At 35.7% G+C, this 17,168-nt stretch overlaps 6 protein-coding genes across 9 annotated transcripts; 3 read left to right on the top strand and 3 right to left on the bottom strand.

The window, feature by feature from the left end:
* Window positions 1-739: 739 nt before the first annotated feature.
* Window positions 740-1,979, top strand: LOC124413258 (beta-1,3-galactosyltransferase 5). Its single transcript, XM_046893725.1, has one exon. The coding sequence runs from the start codon at window positions 786-788 to the stop codon at window positions 1,887-1,889; it is 1,104 nt and encodes a 367-aa protein (XP_046749681.1). The 5' UTR covers window positions 740-785; the 3' UTR covers window positions 1,890-1,979.
* Window positions 1,980-2,303: 324 nt separating this feature from the next.
* Window positions 2,304-5,417, bottom strand: LOC124413255 (protein angel homolog 2). Of its 4 annotated transcripts, none has more exons than XM_046893722.1 (7): window positions 5,012-5,417; window positions 4,803-4,945; window positions 4,248-4,629; window positions 3,805-3,983; window positions 3,298-3,671; window positions 2,956-3,199; window positions 2,304-2,762 (listed from the first exon to the last, which is right to left on the bottom strand). In XM_046893722.1, the coding sequence occupies exons 2-7, from the start codon at window positions 4,890-4,892 to the stop codon at window positions 2,358-2,360; spliced, it is 1,674 nt and encodes a 557-aa protein (XP_046749678.1). In that variant the 5' UTR covers window positions 4,893-4,945; window positions 5,012-5,417; the 3' UTR covers window positions 2,304-2,357. The 4 variants fall into 4 exon arrangements, with proteins under 4 accessions (XP_046749678.1, XP_046749675.1, XP_046749677.1 ...); XM_046893719.1 differs by having other exon boundaries at window positions 2,956-3,202; window positions 5,012-5,414; XM_046893721.1 differs by having other exon boundaries at window positions 2,956-3,202; window positions 5,260-5,400.
* Window positions 5,418-5,556: 139 nt separating this feature from the next.
* LOC124413253 (nuclear RNA export factor 1-like) lies at window positions 5,557-9,533 on the bottom strand. Its single transcript, XM_046893717.1, has 10 exons — window positions 9,392-9,533; window positions 8,822-9,050; window positions 8,549-8,738; window positions 7,665-7,905; window positions 7,294-7,490; window positions 7,047-7,159; window positions 6,858-6,894; window positions 6,515-6,756; window positions 6,253-6,421; window positions 5,557-6,045 (listed from the first exon to the last, which is right to left on the bottom strand). Exons 1-10 carry the CDS (start codon window positions 9,477-9,479, stop codon window positions 5,632-5,634), a joined length of 1,920 nt encoding a protein of 639 aa, XP_046749673.1. The 5' UTR covers window positions 9,480-9,533; the 3' UTR covers window positions 5,557-5,631.
* A 429-nt stretch (window positions 9,534-9,962) lies between these two features.
* Window positions 9,963-11,712, top strand: LOC124413257 (actin-related protein 10). The gene is made up of 5 exons (XM_046893724.1): window positions 9,963-10,144; window positions 10,228-10,380; window positions 10,496-10,780; window positions 10,860-11,142; window positions 11,255-11,712. Exons 1-5 carry the CDS (start codon window positions 10,068-10,070, stop codon window positions 11,588-11,590), a joined length of 1,134 nt encoding a protein of 377 aa, XP_046749680.1. The 5' UTR covers window positions 9,963-10,067; the 3' UTR covers window positions 11,591-11,712.
* A 232-nt stretch (window positions 11,713-11,944) lies between these two features.
* Window positions 11,945-15,474, top strand: LOC124413256 (elongation factor 1-gamma). The gene is made up of 8 exons (XM_046893723.1): window positions 11,945-12,097; window positions 12,224-12,373; window positions 12,548-12,611; window positions 12,980-13,122; window positions 13,628-13,930; window positions 14,171-14,458; window positions 14,607-14,759; window positions 14,968-15,474. The coding sequence occupies exons 1-8, from the start codon at window positions 12,086-12,088 to the stop codon at window positions 15,121-15,123; spliced, it is 1,269 nt and encodes a 422-aa protein (XP_046749679.1). The 5' UTR covers window positions 11,945-12,085; the 3' UTR covers window positions 15,124-15,474.
* Window positions 15,475-15,655: 181 nt separating this feature from the next.
* Window positions 15,656-17,168, bottom strand: LOC124413259 (probable 39S ribosomal protein L49, mitochondrial). The gene is made up of 3 exons (XM_046893726.1): window positions 17,042-17,168; window positions 16,171-16,360; window positions 15,656-16,011 (listed from the first exon to the last, which is right to left on the bottom strand). Exons 1-3 carry the CDS (start codon window positions 17,141-17,143, stop codon window positions 15,737-15,739), a joined length of 567 nt encoding a protein of 188 aa, XP_046749682.1. The 5' UTR covers window positions 17,144-17,168; the 3' UTR covers window positions 15,656-15,736.

Raw genomic sequence — 17,168 nt, 5'->3', positions numbered from 1 at the left:
CATATTTCGGTGATTCTGGATCTACGTCAATTATGAAAAAAAGGATTACAGGATTAGGTAGTAACGGAGATTGCGGCCGCGTTGTTGTTCAAAACAAATGCTCCAATTCTATTGACTAATTTGCAAATGTACCGAGAATACTTCGGGGAATACGGCACGGCGAGAAGAGTAAAGGCACAGTAGTATGACGATTCTGTTAATAATCTGATAATAGTGATGCATAGTGTATGTACAAAGTGAACCATGGATGCAAGGACATTACTCAAGGCTTCGAGCAAATAACTAACTGAAACCGAAGACAGATATAGTGAACAAGGTTATACAATACAAGTGTTGATTTCGCGCCTACTGGAAACGATCGTGCATATCGGTGAGTCTTGCATCCATATTGCATTCAACTGACTCAGTCAACGTTACTAATCATTTCTCGTTACTCTAACCGCTGATTAATTTACCGTTTTCATTACTTATAGGATAAATGATTTCCCTTGGGAGATGCGCTGAGCGTTCACTCAAGACATATTCTCCAGTCAACGCACTGACCTTGTCCTCATCTTTTTCGGTAAGCATTATTCAAACGGCAATCATCAATGTTTCTCTCCTTCGGTTTCTCTCTCCAACGCGTGCCGCACCGCGGGAAAACGTGAAACTTCAATCTAGAACAGAATATCAACAGGTTCAGGGGAGTGGCGGAAGAGAGAGGCAAAAATGACTGTTTTAAAAACTTGAAGAGAAAGGTTAATTTTTACTGATTTGTGGTTCGCGATAACACTCGTTAGCACAAAATGTACATACGACGTGGGGTGCGTTATGTAATTTTTTGGACACTGATCGTGCTATTGTTTTACATAATTCTTCAACAATTTTTTGACGCTAGAAAATCAAGTCCAGTTTACTTTCGAAAGATCAACAGCAGCCAAATTGATAGAGGCAATTTGTTGAATTTAAATCCCTTTCGATATGTAATAAACACGGACTGCGATACTAGCTTTCTTGTTTGGGTCGTCACATCATACGCTGCTGATGTGTCGGCCAGAAGTGCATTACGCAGGGCTTACTCGGAGCCCGAATTGCAAGAATTGGGAGTTAGAAGAGTATTTTTATTAGCATTGTTACACGGTGACGCTGAAACTCAAACCCACGTCACACAAAATGCTATTTTAGACGAAGCACGGAGATACAATGACATCGTTCAAGGCAACTTTATTGAGGCGTACAAAAATCTTACCTACAAACACGTGATGGGCCTGAAATGGGCTACGCGATATTGTAAAAATGCTTCGTACGTCATGAAAATGGATCATGACATTGTAGTGGACCTTTACAAGATTATAGAAGTAATAAAAACAGCCAGTATAGCTCATAATGTTGTGATGGGTTACGTACTGAGGAATATGATTCCCGTACGCGAACCCATGAACAAATGGTTTGTTACTAGGGATGAGTTTGTTGCGGACTTCTATCCAGACTTTCTATCTGGTTGGCTATATGTAACGACTCCAAAAACTGCCAAGGATTTAGTTGATGCTGCACAAATTTATCCCAAGTATTTTTGGATAGATGATCTATTTCTTACAGGTATCATTAGAGAGGAATTAGGTATAAAGTTTCACGATATACATGAAATTTATACAACAAATAATGAATATTTGAATTGTTGCTTAAAAGCTCGTGCCAAGAAATTCAAATGTGATTTTGCAATTGGGCCAAATGGTGGCGATACAGAGTTACAAGTCAGATTTAAAGAATTTGCTGAATACTGTAGAAGCAATTGCTTTCCAAGACCTACAAAATTTTCAGTCAATAATACTTGCATTGTCGCTTGGCACGATCCTAATTTAGGCCGAGGCGAAGCTCAAGTATTTCCCCTTCAATTGGATGTGATGTGATACGTAACTTAGTACATTAGACCGGAACTAATCAAGATTTTTTTTACATAATCTAATGATCCTTAGTTATACAAACTCTTACTGATGATCACAACATCTTTGTTATTATTTTGTACAACCTGACATATATCTGCATTCTAAGCTTATGTCAGATTTTTGAATTGTATGTTCTGTGCACATGGAATTTGGTTGCAAATTTGATTTTTCAACAACAAAATAATTTACTGTTTTTAATGGATTTCATGAATTTCAGATTAAAATGTAGTCTTGATATTTTAGTTCTGAATGGTAAAACAAAACCTCATGACATGGTATAATTTCTTCAAAAACTGGTTCCAGATATTATCTTCACTATATAAACTATTTATTGAAAGATAGCTGATGAAAAAAGCATGACATTGACTCAAATTTTTATTGAAAATATTTGTCTTTATTTATATTATACAAGTGGAGGCAAAGGCTGGACGATTATTGCCTCAGTTTTTTTCGCAATATAAAAGTTGCTCCTATACTCAAGTGATCACTGCCAATGGCATGATTTGGTATAGTTGCCAGAGCTTTACACTGTTTTTGCGTAGGTAGCGTATACTGTTCAATGAGCTCAACTTCACTAAAGAATATATAATCCACTGTAACCCATCCGTCTTGATGAGTTGTAGCTTCGTCTTGTCCATTACGGTCAATGTGAGAATACACGCTTCGAAGTTTAAATGGATGAGTCAAAGAACCAGATCCAAATTTCACATGATGACCATCTGATATTTGTATTTTTTGGAAGTTTCGATTTTGGACATCTACTTCATTTCTTTTAAACTGATTCTGATCCGAAGAGTCACGACTACCTCTAGGTGGCCCTTTTTCACTGTTTTCCAACTGTGAAACAATATTTTACACCACTGTATAAATACATTTAGTTCTCTAATTTTATTAGTTAATTCTTAATATATTTTATGCCCAGTTATTTTGTTATTTTTTAATAAAAAAGTGTTTGAACCTCATCGTGATATTGGAATTGGAATCGTTTCTTCTTCCTATAGTATTAAGCAGCAACTCAATTTATGCTTACCATAACATTACCTTCACCCCGATTTCGCAGTCTTTTTGACAAAATGAAGAAATGTTGACAACTGTCGGTCACATATAAATGAGGCGGGATAAGTGAATTGCTCAAACGGCGGTGATCCGCTTGCTCTAGAGTTCGACTTTTTCCCATGTATGCGAAGGAACCTTCAGTTATAAATTTATACACTCCTGACTTTGGTTGCAGATTGAAATCTCCAGCCAGAATTATAGGATGATATTTTGGGCCTCTCCTGTTACAATTTCAGAAGTAATGGGTAATCGGTGAGCACAGAAATTGAGAAATTACTCTTATTTTTTTTAAATCATCAATTGGCAAATGACTTACGACGTATTTTTAATAAAAGCAATTCTCTCCAGTTCAGCCATTAAAATCTGAGTCTGACCGAGCCTGATGTCGTTTCGTTTCGGGTTATAAAGTAAATGTGTGGTGGCAATAACTATCTGTGTTTCTGGACTGTTCTTCAATGACAGTTTGACAATTATAGCAACGTTGTCTCGATTAAGAAGATCTGTGCCTGACTGGAAAAATTCCACATTTTCATACTCGATGAGATCAAATACATCGGATCGAAACATCAGAAGCAGCCCGTCATTTTTATCGTTTGTGCGCTTCTTGTATAAATGATTATACTTATGTTCTTTAAAGGGTTTTAAAAATTCATTCAGATGGTCCTCTTGCATTTCTTGAAGACATATTACCTTTGAAATAATCAGTGCATGAAATTAATATTTTGTAGACACATTTTAATGTTTCTTTAATCAACTCCAGCCAGGTGAAAAAACGGATAACCATATATTTTCACGAGCCTATGAAAACAGGATAAACACTCACAGTAGCCTGAGCTTCCAATATTTCTTGTATCAGTAATTTCTTACGAGTTTCCCATTCAAGACTGCACTGATTATGATGCTTATACAAGTAACTGTGCGTTTCTAAAAGATACTGAGCCAAAATATTGTAAGAAAATAGTCTGATCACAAAATTTGCTTCAGAGCTAGGTAAGCTTCGCCCTAAAAAAAACCATGAGTTGATTATTTCAAATTAGATAAGGAAAGAGATCTGTGATAATTTCTTCATATCTCTACTTTCATAATATCAGCCTATGTCCCTAAGAAACAATAGCATTCAAATATTGAAATGTTCAATTCTGGGAAATCTAAAACGAACCGTGCTACCTTCACAATTATAAAACAATTCAATTAATACGTATATGCTTTTTGAAGCAGTCAGATTTACAATATCAATTGTTACCTAATACATCTTATGTTACAAACCTCTGCCGACCTTTTTCCATGAGCGCATTGCTTTGTAATTTTGTAGTGCTCTACGGATATCACTTGTAGGAGTCGTATTTTCCTGAAGATTTAAATTAAGATCTGGGTTTGTGGGTGGTGACGAAGTACATTCGTGATTCATTAGATTATCTTTAAAGTTGACAGTGCTTGCGTCACAAGGTCGATGATTGATCGATGATCCGTAACATGTCTTTAGGTACGGTTCCATAATGGATTTTTGAAACTCTCTGTGCGTGCTTTCGCTCGCATTAGATTCTATTAAATCCACGTATGTCGAAAACAGAGCTTCTACACCCGACGCTTCCTTGTTAAGATTTTTTATCAATAAATGTTTTAATGGTATTGTCGTCATATGATAAACCTAAACAAGTAAACGGTGAGTCAAGACAGGCTGAATCCCAGTATAAATTTAATATGGACGTTGAGAATGGATAATTAATTTTTCTAAAATTATTACTGACAAAAGTACGGGGTCAACTTGAATTTCAATCTATTCACAGGCAATCGATACTTAAAAAAATTTCATCGGCTCACCTTTTTGCAGTGAAACAAAATGACGTCAATATTTCGTCTGAATGTTCTTGTGACGGTGATAGCTGTCAACAGTGGAGTTACTGGGATCATTTATCGAAATGTAATGCTGTTTTTACAATGACAGGCGATTGAAGGGTAAGTTACTGAAAAATTTTTTATGGTAATGCGGTTATAGTTTCCTAAAAAAATGAGGTTAGAAAATCATGTACTTTATCAACATTTAACATTGAAAAATGACGTTGAAATTTCTCAGCAATAAATTTATCCAAATTTTTTTCAAGAAATTACTATTCACTGCCGAGTAATTCCTTGTCATCAACAATGTTGTGTCAGAATTTTAGAAATTAGGGTGGTCCTGCTCTTTGTTCGGTGTTGGATTCACGATACGCGAATTGGCACAAATAGCTCGAAACTTTTTCATACGGTTTAGACTCAAGAGTTCATTGTCGAATTTTACCTCTAAACAATGGTCTGCTTCGTTATGACAATTAAATAGCTGATTCGGGGTAATTCTGCGTGCTTAAACATGATGAAAAATTGTATTCTTTGACTGTACGGACAACTAACCTCCGACTGACAGCCTGGGTCTTAGGTGCGTCGTTGCGACTGAAAGGACAGCCTTTGGCGCGAAAATGTCGCGAATTTATGAGACATGCGCACTGCCGTATTGAACTAACTTGGAGAATGATAGAGGCGATTCAAAACTCAGGAAAGTCATTAAACGGTCATAGAAAACGTATATTTATTTAAATATGCACGAATTGTATGTACATTAGTTTCAGTAATATAAGCTAAACCAAGTTCCCTCATTGAACGGAATGTTCTAAATTTATTTCTGAAACGCTTGCGGCGGAACTTGTCCCAATTCATGAAAATTCTTAAATGCTGCGAGAGCCATGTCAAAGTTCCATTGCACTTTGATTAGGCACTCCCTACTCCATTCCAGGTTCATACCAGACTGTTGGCTAAGAGCCATAGCCATTTGCAGGTGCGGATCTTGTTGAGCTACTACTGGTCCACTGGATTCTGTTATTCTTGCATTACTGTTGTCAGCAGAAAGCTCTGTTAGAGCTTGCTTTTTTTGGTCATCTGTCGGCTCGGTTATATGCAATTGTTCATTGCGAATACAGAACCCCGATCCCTGGGGAACTATAAGCAAGCTTCGACTGAAATAACGTAGTTCCTTTTTATCAGTTTCCACTTCTTGGAAAACCCCAGTTATCATTACTACCATCGCCACTTGCTGCAATGTGTGAAATTTGTTGTTAAATTAACGGTAGTATGCACCCTGATAAACAACAACGAAATCGATTTTTCGGAAAATTGTCCACGCGATTTTTATTGAAAAATAAATAAATAAATAACGTCACTTTATTACGATCGAGTTAATTTGTTTGGATTTTCTGAGCATTATGAAATTGAAGAATGAGCAATTCGTATTATATTTTACCGAGCAAAGACTAATGTCCATGGAAAAGCTGTTGAAACAATGCTTAGTTTTTGGGATCTCCGATAAAAACGAAACAACGGGTAATCTGCCTTGCTTCATTAATTTTAGTCTTCTTTCCCGATCAGTAATTCTGAACAAATTTCTGTTGTGTGGCAGGTACTCCTTGAATCTGTTGGTATCGATAAATTAATAATAGATTAATCACAGAAAAAGAGCTGGTCTCAGTTGAGAATATTATAATGCTGATTGCTTACGTAAGTACCTATTTAAATTGTCGTGTTTACATGCAATAGTTAAACTAAACGATGCTTGTTCATCATATGCATTAAGCAGCGGTTGACGGTTATCGCTGTCGAAAATGAGGAAATATTGATGAAGGAATGCATCAGCCACTTGACGAGTTTCATTAGTTATTGAAAATACTCGTTGAGATACTGGCAGTTTTGATGCATCTTCATCTGCTGCTATCTCAAATCCAATTGGAGGTGGAAGGTTCATATCGTCCTATTGAACAGTTTTGTTTAAATTTTATCAACAATTTCATAGTAAACATTACAAATACTCAAAAAATAATTTGTAATCTTAAAACTATCTTCCGGACTTACCAATTTGAGAAGTTTTGGGAATCGTTTCCGAATATCACTTTAGTGGTGGAAGACAAAAATCGAGAGCAGCAAATGTTAATATAGAAACAGATAAAGTAAAACACTATTAATATCTCACGGAGTCAATTATCACAAATCGAATCGTATTGCTTTCTAAGTCATTAGAACTAAAATTGTTGAAGAAATTACCTAATAAATTCCTCTGGCCGCTGTTTGTATTTATCACATATGGGGTTACCTAATAATCGAAGTTCTTTCAGCTTTAATTGCTTCAGTGCATCAATTGCTTTCAAATCTCGAATCTGTGTGAGAAGTAAATATGCTGAAAATTAATGTCAATTTTCTTTCCTTACGGTCTAACAAGCAATCCAGTGCTGAGACACGTTCCAAGTTGTTTACTATCGTCATATATATTAACGATTTGCAAAGTACTCACTCGATTATTACTAAGGTGTAATATCGACAAATTCGGTAATTTTGTGTGCAGTTGAGTACCAAATCTGTCAATGTTTTGCAACTTATTGCCATCCAAGTTAAGTGCTTCCAAGTTTGGGGTGTGCTCACTTATTATATCTATCACAACCGTCAATATTTTGGGTTGAAACAATGCACAAAACATATCCTGATACAAATCTGTTTGAGTGATAGAGAAAGTAGTTAGTTAGATTTGATGCTGATGATGTTATCAGTTTATTAGAAACAATAAGGATTTCACGCAACATTTCTGTTCGGCTAGATCAACCATGTTACCCTACAAATATTCCTGAGGTACTCTGGAATAATTTGATGAGTCTCAAAGTTACTCACCTTTGTCTCTGTGAAACTGTGATAAATCAAGAGCACTTGCTGTCACATATCGCTTTACAATAGCAATTTTAATTCGATCTTTGAATTGCTGGTCAACTTCGGCTGGTGGAAAATAAGGCCTCACTTTGATATTCAATTTGGCTCCATTGTTGGTTATTATTTGACGATCGGCTTTCAGCAGTTTATTTGCTATTGTAAATTCGTCTATGTAGAAGGTAACATCATTACCTTGGAGTTTATACTGATACATATAAAATTACAGATATTAAAATTCAGTATTGTCTTGTAACAATAGATATTAGTGTCAGATATTTGGTAAAAAATGAGTCATAAAATATCACACATGACATGATCATATTTAAGGAATTGCAAGCAAGGCCATGCATATATTACATAAACAATAATTATGTAGTAGAGTGGTCCTTATTTATAGTGTTAATGAATTTTGTCCAGACTGCCCCCAAGTTGGCTACAAATAATTCAAAAACAATTCCTCAATTTTTTCAAATTTTTACCTGAACTCCTCATGCATAACACGGGATTTTATGATTAGTTTACACTTCATGTTTTTTTTCCAGCAAATTTAATAAGAAAAATCTGAATCAAACGGGGATTCATCAAGTATAATTAGCTCTTTTTGAGGACATTTTTTCTTTCTGAATATCACGTTTTAGACACATTAATCCCAAGACGCGATTTTCAGAATTTTTTATTTGAAATCCACTGTACAAATAATTGAAAAATTAAGCTATTGGAAAAAAAATATCCTCAAAAAATGCTAAGTATATTATTTATTTTAAATATTTGGAGTCGATTTGGGGGACAGACCAAAAAAATTCATCAGCACCCTGAATAAGGACCACCTTAGTATGCAACGTGCTTACCATAATTGGAATTAATGTATCAGGTGCTAAATGAGAAGTTAGAATCTCAAGCAAATATTCTTTGTCAAATGTAGCGGCATTTGGGATATGAACTTTGTAACAATTTGCAGGAGCCGCATGTAAATTTCTTTGTCTGTGATCATCTACTCCTCTGGAAGGCACGGGACTATTCCTTCTTGCTCTGGCCCGACTAAAATTTTAAATAAATATTTTGAATGATATTTCTACTTATAGTAATATCAACAGTTTGAAGGGGCGGAAATGAAAATTTACCCCATGCCTCTTGCATTGCCTCTCCATCCGCTAGACCGACCGCGGTTTTGCCTCACTTCGTCAGACATCTCGGTATCATCATCCAAGTGCCGTCTCAGTCCAGCTTCTAAGTCTCTTTGTCTGTCCTTATTGTGCCTTTCGCCTCGACCTCCTTTACCAATCCTTGACGTTTTAAACGATACCCTTGGCACGGAGTCACGGTCAGAGTATAAGGTTCTGTCATCATGACCTAAGGATGAAAGAACCATACCACATTAATGAAAACTTACTTACGTATCCCTAACTTTTTCAAACAAATCCTGAAGTGTCTGTGTGTGTTTCTGAGGTTGTATATGATCATAAGTTAACCGCTTTGCCAATGATTTGAATATTTAAAAGTTTGTCATTTCTCCAAGACTAACGAGGGACTGATGTGTGTTCGAAAAATCGTTTTTTTTCGACTCGTGGAATACATCAAATTATATTTAAATATATCCAAAACCAGCATGCTTGTTTTAAGAAAAATTAACCTCTTTTTAGTGGTATAATTTCATGTTACAAGGAGATCAAGTTGATAAAAAAAATACTAACCGTAATATTGCCTTCTTTCAGAGTTATCTCGTCTTTGCTGTGGTCGATTATTATTCCAGCCACGACCCTTGCTATTTTTTCTCGGCATTTTTGTTCAAAATAATTACTTTGTGCACAAGGAAAACACTGTATTACAAAATTAGGAAGGAATAAGGCGTACCAATTTTAGTCGTGTGGGCATAGAACTTATTCACGCCGTACGAAAATAAGAAATGGTTCGGACTCGAGCTAGATGTTCTGATTATTTTACTAAAGTTCACCAGTCGAGTCCAGGTGTCGCATGTGCGGAAAAGGCACAATCCGCGAAAATTTAAAGCGTCTTTCGAAACAGTTTATACCCTTTGTGACGGTTTTTGTATCCATCGTTGACCGAAGAACATTGAATTTAAAATTTTTATAACATTATTCAGTCAATATATCCACGCGAGAGTTAACCAAAGGCTTATAGAGATAGACCTCTCACTCTAATCAGCGATAGTCTATCTCACATGGCCCAAATACTTATAATCCTCCGAGTTTGAACATCTCACACCAGATGGTCTCGGGTGGTTCTTTCACCTTCGTTCACTGACAGTTCTGGCCATTTCTAACCTCTAATGGAATTTAGATCTGGAAAAATTTGATTCAGGTCATAATCACATTGATTTTGATCTTTGATCTAGGAAAGGAGCATAAAATGTCGCTGTACGAGGGCATCAGGTTAATTTTGGACAAGCAAACCGTCGTTTTTGACATTGGAAGCGCGTATACTAAGTGAGTGTACGAAAGATAAGTAATCAGTAATGAATGAATTCTTACCAAGCTTGAGAGGATACTTAAGTTTATTTTATCACCAGATATGGATATGCTGGGGAGGCAGTACCTCGCGGAATAATAAAAACGGAAGTGAAATGTCCAGAGTCTGGGAAAATAAGGAAGCTATTCTCTTACGAGGATTCACAGGACTTGTATCAGCTTTTGGTCGAATTCATTCACTTACTCTTTTTCAGGTAATTTTGAAATCATTGTTTATAAATACACAATTTACAAAGTATATGATTCGACAAAATCGAAAAAAGAAAACCTGACAGAACCAGTATTGACACGATTGGTTTGAATTTATAGGCATGTCATTGTCAGTCCCAAAGATATGAAAATAATTATTGTTGAGTCTCTATTGACTCCGACAGAATTCCGAGATACTTTGGCCAAGGTACTTTTCCGACACTTTGAAATTGGTTCCTTGATGTTTGCACCTTCCCACTTGGTTGCTGTTAGTACTTTGGGAGTTTCTACAGCATTGGTATTAGACGTTGGATATAAGGAAGCAACGTTGATCCCAATTTACGAAGGTGTACCAGTTCTCAAGGCATGGCAGGCCTTACCATTGGCGGGACAAGCGGTCCATGAGTAAATTAAACATTTTAGATTTCTCTAATCTGCTGAAGCGATGAGCATTACATTCAATATTGGCATCTGTTTCTTACAGGTGCATAAAAGAAGAGTTAAAAACCATTCTGCCTAACGATGGCAGTGATACTGAGAAGTTGATTGAAGATATCAAGGTTAGAACCTGCTTTGTTACCACAATAGAGCGGTCTCTCAAATTGCAAACTGATGAACCACCGATCGCACCTCCATCCGTTAAATATCCTGGAGTCAAGACTATAACTATACCTGGATCGGTGCGTGAGAAAGCTTTTGAATTATTGTGGGAGAGAGACAACGACAATTTGAGTATACCAACCATGATACTGGATGCTATAGTCAAGGTAACCATTATGTACTAAATAATGTGAATATCGGATTCATTAATATTAGTAGGTTTTTGTCTAAAAATGTTACCAATTACCACCTATCTCTGTATTGTATTGTTCATTGCAGTGCCCTGTAGACATGAGACATCCGCTTGCTGAAAATATTCTGCTGATTGGAGGAACGACAATGGCAAAGGGGTTTCTTTCCCGTTTGAAATCTGAACTTTTGACATTACTTCAGAGTAACTTATATTCTGAGAAGTTGAAAATACGTACAGTCAAGTTTCACAAGGCCCCAAGCAAAGCTAATTACACAGCATGGCTTGGTGGTGCTATTTTTGGAATTGCAGATTTGCCACTGCGTTGTTTGACTAAAGAAAATTACCTAACATCGAACAGAGTCCCAGATTGGGCAAGTTTAATTGATAATCAGAAATCAGACTCATTGATAAATAGTATGTAAACTATTACGTCTACCTAATTTGTAAAAAAAATGAATTTGATCCTAATGTTCTTATAAAATTCCAATTTTCAACAGTGAGTTACTAACGCAATTGAAAATCGTGACTCAAAATTAATGTTTTCTTTTTTGCACAGAATTTATTTTGTATTTATACAAGATGGTCTTATTTTTATCAGTCATAATAATAATTTTAAGCAGTTAATAATTTATAATTTGTATAATAAAGAAGTTGTAATAATAATAAAAAAAAAATGAATCACATCCATATTTACTGTCAATGTAATTTCATTTAATTTCGGTCCGACCTACTTATAGATATTTTATTGCGGAGAGACATACTTCCGTGCACCCACTGAGATTTGCGATACTCCCCGTTGCAGGGTGACAATTCGAAAAATAGTGAAAAAAGAACAGCTGTGAGGAGAAAGGCGCGCAGGCGCTTCGTCATGAGCCGGCTTTCCATCTCTGAACTTCCTCTTCCTGTAGCTCGGCACAATGGCGTCCGGAGTAAGTGTCTTTACGCGAAATATTCTTCGTAAAACATCACCGTCTTGTTCAGCGAATCGGTCACGTGAATGCGTGCAAAATGACGATTAAACATCATACATTTATATGGCGTGTAAATTTTTTTAGACCCTGTACACGTATCCAGAGAACTTCAGGGCCTACAAGGCGCTGATTGCAGCCCAATATTCCGGTGCTAAGGTTAAAATTGCCGAAGATTTCATTTTCGGCGAAACCAACAAGAGCGATGCCTTCTTGAAAAAATTTCCTCTTGGAAAGGTGAGATTAATTTCTATTTTATGTACGGTTTTTCTCATTTGTCTATCACTGAAGTATCGTCAGTCGGCGATGAATTCTGTCTTAAGTTTTATCGCAGCGGTATGCTGACACCGCTTCACGTCACGCATATTTTACTGCCAACGTGTTTTTAATATCGCCGAATATTTGTTGAAGGTTCCAGCTTTCGAGACTGCTGATGGCAAATATATCACCGAAAGCAATGCGATTGCTTACTATGGTATGTCAAATCAACACCTTTACCCTTAGCTACTCTTTTTTTCTCTAGTTTATAGTTTTCATTGTTTTTTTTTTTTTTTTTTTCTAAATTAATTTCTACAGTTCAAGATCGACACATTATTCCTTATATGCATGCTTCTACTTAATTATTTCCATTACTTGATATTCATTTAATTATTTTTCTTCTGCTTTAATTTCGCATCAGTATTGTGAGAATTATGTTAAATTATACATATACTTTAGGTGACAGATAGCCACGAAATTTTCAGGTTTTATTACATCCAGTTTAGAAACGACTGGATTCTCATTTCTATCATTTATTGTTTTTGCTGACATTGCCAAAAGTTTGAGCCAGTTCTGTGTTTTTAGTCGCCAATGAGCAGTTGAGAGGCAAAACTGACATTGAGAGAGCAGAAATCGTGCAATGGTTTGGATTTGCTGATTCGGAGATCCTTCCTGCTAGCTGTGCTTGGGTTTTCCCATTGTTAGGCCTCATGCAATACAACAAACAGGTATGGAATTCAAATTGCCCATTATAAAAAAAAAATGTCTCGTTTTACAAAGAATTCAGTGTTCATGATATTTCATTACAGTCATGAATTAGTTAAAGTTGTTCCGCAGGATTCCACAAACATGAGAAATCCGATCATGGCATCAGTTTGACATTTATCACATCGCCTTTGTTCAAAGACGAGCCTGAATATTTTAAATTCAAGTTTCGTAACACGAGAAGGCAGATGAATCTATGCTGAATATTCAAACGCATTTGTCATTCTTTTATACATTTGCGTGCTAATATTGCTGACATTGAAACATATAATTTGCCGAGTTACTCTCATGATCAATGTTCTCATATGTTGCATCAGATCGCACAATACGTTTACTGTTTTACTTCTTTTATCACCAGAAAAAAAAAGAATATTACAACTAACGAATGTTTTAAATAATATACAGGTGCCTGGTGTATCAGAGAACATATAAGCAATGATTTTCCAATTTTTGTATTTCATGTTTCAGACTGTAGAACATGCCAAGGATGATGTTAACAAAGCTTTGACAGCTTTGAATTCGCATTTATTAACAAGGACCTACTTGGTTGGGGAACGACTTACTTTGGCAGATATTAGTGTTGCTACAACTTTACTGCATTTGTATCAGTATATTTTGGAGCCGAGTTTACGCAAGCCATATCAAAATGTGAACAGATGGTTCCAAACTGTTATATACCAGCCAGAGTCCATCAATGTAATCGGTGCTTTTAAACTAGCTGACAAAACTCTTGAATATGATCCCAAGAAGTTTGCTGATGTCCAGGAAAAGGTAAGCAAAAAATACAGATATCCGGTATTATTTGCGTGAAATACCATTTATTTTAAAAATACTATCTTATGTAAAATTATGTTGCAGTTACGAACTTGGGGTTTTAGTCAATAGCTAGTAGTAATCTCTAAGTAATTTATCACTAATAATTAGCAGTTACAGTATTAAATAACCGTTTATCTTTAGTTTGTAATGTACCCATTTACTACTGAATAGCTTTCAAATATTATGAATTTTTAGTCAACTGCAAAGAAAGAAAAGAAGGAAAAACGAAAGGAACAGAAAAAGGAACCGAAAGAACCTCGTGAGGCAGATGTAGATTTAGCTGATGAAATAGCAGCTGCTGAACCCAAATCTAAGGATCCATTTGATACAATGCCAAAGGGTACTTTTGATATGGACAGTTTCAAGCGTTGTTATTCTAATGAAGAAGAGACTGTCTCCATTCCTTTCTTCTGGAAAGAATTTGATCCCGAACATTACAGCATCTGGTTTGGAGAATACAAATACCCTGAAGAATTGACAAAGGTAAACTCTTTATACTGAATTGTCTGCCGGGATTTGAGTTTCATTCAGTTTTTCATGTGGCACGAATATTTCTGGAGATATTACGAATTACCTGTGGTGAAAATATAATCATATTGAATACTGTATTCGTTATTTTTACATTGTCCAGGTGTTTATGTCTTGCAATCTCATCGGCGGCATGTATCAACGACTTGACAAAATGCGGAAAGCCGCTTTTGCTAGTGTTTGTCTTTTTGGAGAAGACAACAACAGCACCATCAGTGGAATTTGGGTATGGCGTGGACAGGATTTGGCATTTACGGTGAGTGTATAATTGTACATATGGATTTCCTACAAATTGAACTTCTTTTACGATGTAGAAAACATGTGGTTGTGGATATTGTGAGCCATGGTCACTTATTCAGCATTCTTTGGGCTATATTGGATCTTATATTGAGCGCCAACTAGCTCCTATATTGTTTCATGTTTGTACAATAGGTTAATTTTTCATAAAATTTATTTTGTTTTAGCTAAGTCCCGATTGGCAGATAGATTACGAGTCGTATAAATGGGAGAAGCTGGACCCAGCCAAGGATGAAACTAAAGCGCTGGTAAAGCAGTACTTCAGTTGGACTGGTACTGATAAACAGGGGCGCAAGTTTAACCAGGGAAAAATCTTCAAATAAAGCTTCGAAAAATACTAATTTACACGAAACAAATAATAAAGAATGAATAAAAATAAAAATGCAGCTCCAAGATTTTCGATGTACAACCTTCACGAATCCTCTACAGTACTATATGTCTATTAACATCCCAGCTTGAAAATTATTTACGTGCATATTCCAGTTTTCTGCTGTGATTACTCTGAAATAAGGGCAATTGTTGAATCCCTTCGACGATATAACTTTATACAGCATGAAATTTAATTGTTGAAAGATAACAATTGACAAACTCGTTTTACTTGTAATCTAAAGAATTCGTATGCTCTATTTCATTTGTTATTAATAGAAATAAATACTAACTGTAACATTTGCACAGTAATATGAATTTTGATTATTGCCCTTTCACTTAAGTACTTTCATAGTCACGAAACTCGTCTGACCTAATTCCTGTTATGTTTGACTTTGTTCTTAAAGATAACTAGAAAATATTGATCTATAAAAATAACGTAGAACACTACTAAAGCGATAATTAGTTAAAAACAAAATAGACACCATGTAATTACCAATAATAATAATTTTTATTCGGTTTATTAAATGTACAATAGATTGTGTATATCTATTACCTAACTATTTGTTTTTAAAGGCCTTTCGCAGTCAGCCATTCTTTAATGCGGATGACTTGGTCGCCCTTAAATTTTAATATGCCTGCAACTTCATGAATTTGGGTGCCAACTGGCTTTTCAGTGGCTTCTTCCAAGTGTTTTTTAAGCTCAGCTTCGAGGAGCCATATATTTCCTTCAATTTTACGAACGATTGTTATTCTGCGCATACCTCGAAACGATCGTTCAAGGTAAACTGGTTGTAAATAGTTTTTGGTTCTCCTAACGAAATATGGTAGCTTCAGAGCATCCTCTGTGGAAAAATGAAAGTATTTGAGTATTTTTAATTTATAAGGCAATTCTTTTGAATTTAATTTCTCGTAAACGTATCATGATTAGCAACTATATTTTAAAATTGCAGAATTCAATTATGGAAATGTGATTCATAGAAGGAAAAAAACTTTCTTCTGACCAGATTGAGGTGTCCAGCCTGATGGATACTCCTTAGCTGTAGACGTCGGAGCAGGCGGTACAGTTTTCTGCACCAGGAGTCGTTCCACATACAGCCATTCCTGCGGATCTTTTGAAATTTCAAAATCTGTGTATTGAGACGGATCCCCTACTTGTGGAGAAGTTTTGAAAGAGCTATATCTTTCCTGGATCTGTAAAATGATTTAAGTATCAAAATTGAGGATTTCATTATTATACAAAATTGATGTTTCCGAAGGCACTTTTTGCTAGTAAAATTTTTTTGTTACATCATGAACAAAAAAGAAGCACGTCAAAATGCAATTGATGCTCATTTAAGAAAAATGAAGGACCAATGAATCTTTTTTCCTTTCTTTAGTTACTTTTGGCTTGTTAATACGATGTACGTTTATACAACTCTATTTTATAAGAGCAACGATCAAGGCAACAATACTGTTTGGAAATCAAATTGACTGAATACAAGGAGCAGAATAGCAAAGAAAAAAAGACAGCGGTATTCGTAGGCTGAAAGTATCCTGAGACACGAGGACAACCGTGTTGTGCTTTTTTAGAAATGAAAAAATATCGACATTTAGAAAGATCAGAAGTTCTTTCATTGCCAATCAAAGATTATTTTGAGGTTATACTATATTACTAAAAGCGTAAAGTACGGTCGCCCATGATGGAAATATATATTAATATGACAATAATGAAAAAGTGATGAAAATTTCGTAAAATGACACAAGTAGTAGAAGATAAAGGTTCGTCGTCAGGCCCTTCCTACGAGCTACGTGGAAACGGAATTTTAGAATATTCGGAAGAACGATACCACGTCCTGAGAGTAAAAATAAAAACACGAAAAGTTAGTCAAGTACCTTGTAATTGTTGCAAAGTGTATTTTTCGCTAAATTGCTAGCCAAGGTGTTTGAAAAAATATGTGAAAAGCAGGGCCTTGCGAAAATTCTAAGGGCAGCCATTTTAACTTCGGTAAATAAGGGTCGG

The sequence above is a fragment of the Diprion similis genome, chromosome 12, assembly GCF_021155765.1.
Source record: "Diprion similis isolate iyDipSimi1 chromosome 12, iyDipSimi1.1, whole genome shotgun sequence".
NCBI classification, from domain to species: domain Eukaryota; kingdom Metazoa; phylum Arthropoda; class Insecta; order Hymenoptera; family Diprionidae; genus Diprion; species Diprion similis.
The sequence above is the reverse complement of the archived record's forward strand: the minus strand, read 5'-3'. Positions and strand labels throughout refer to the sequence as shown.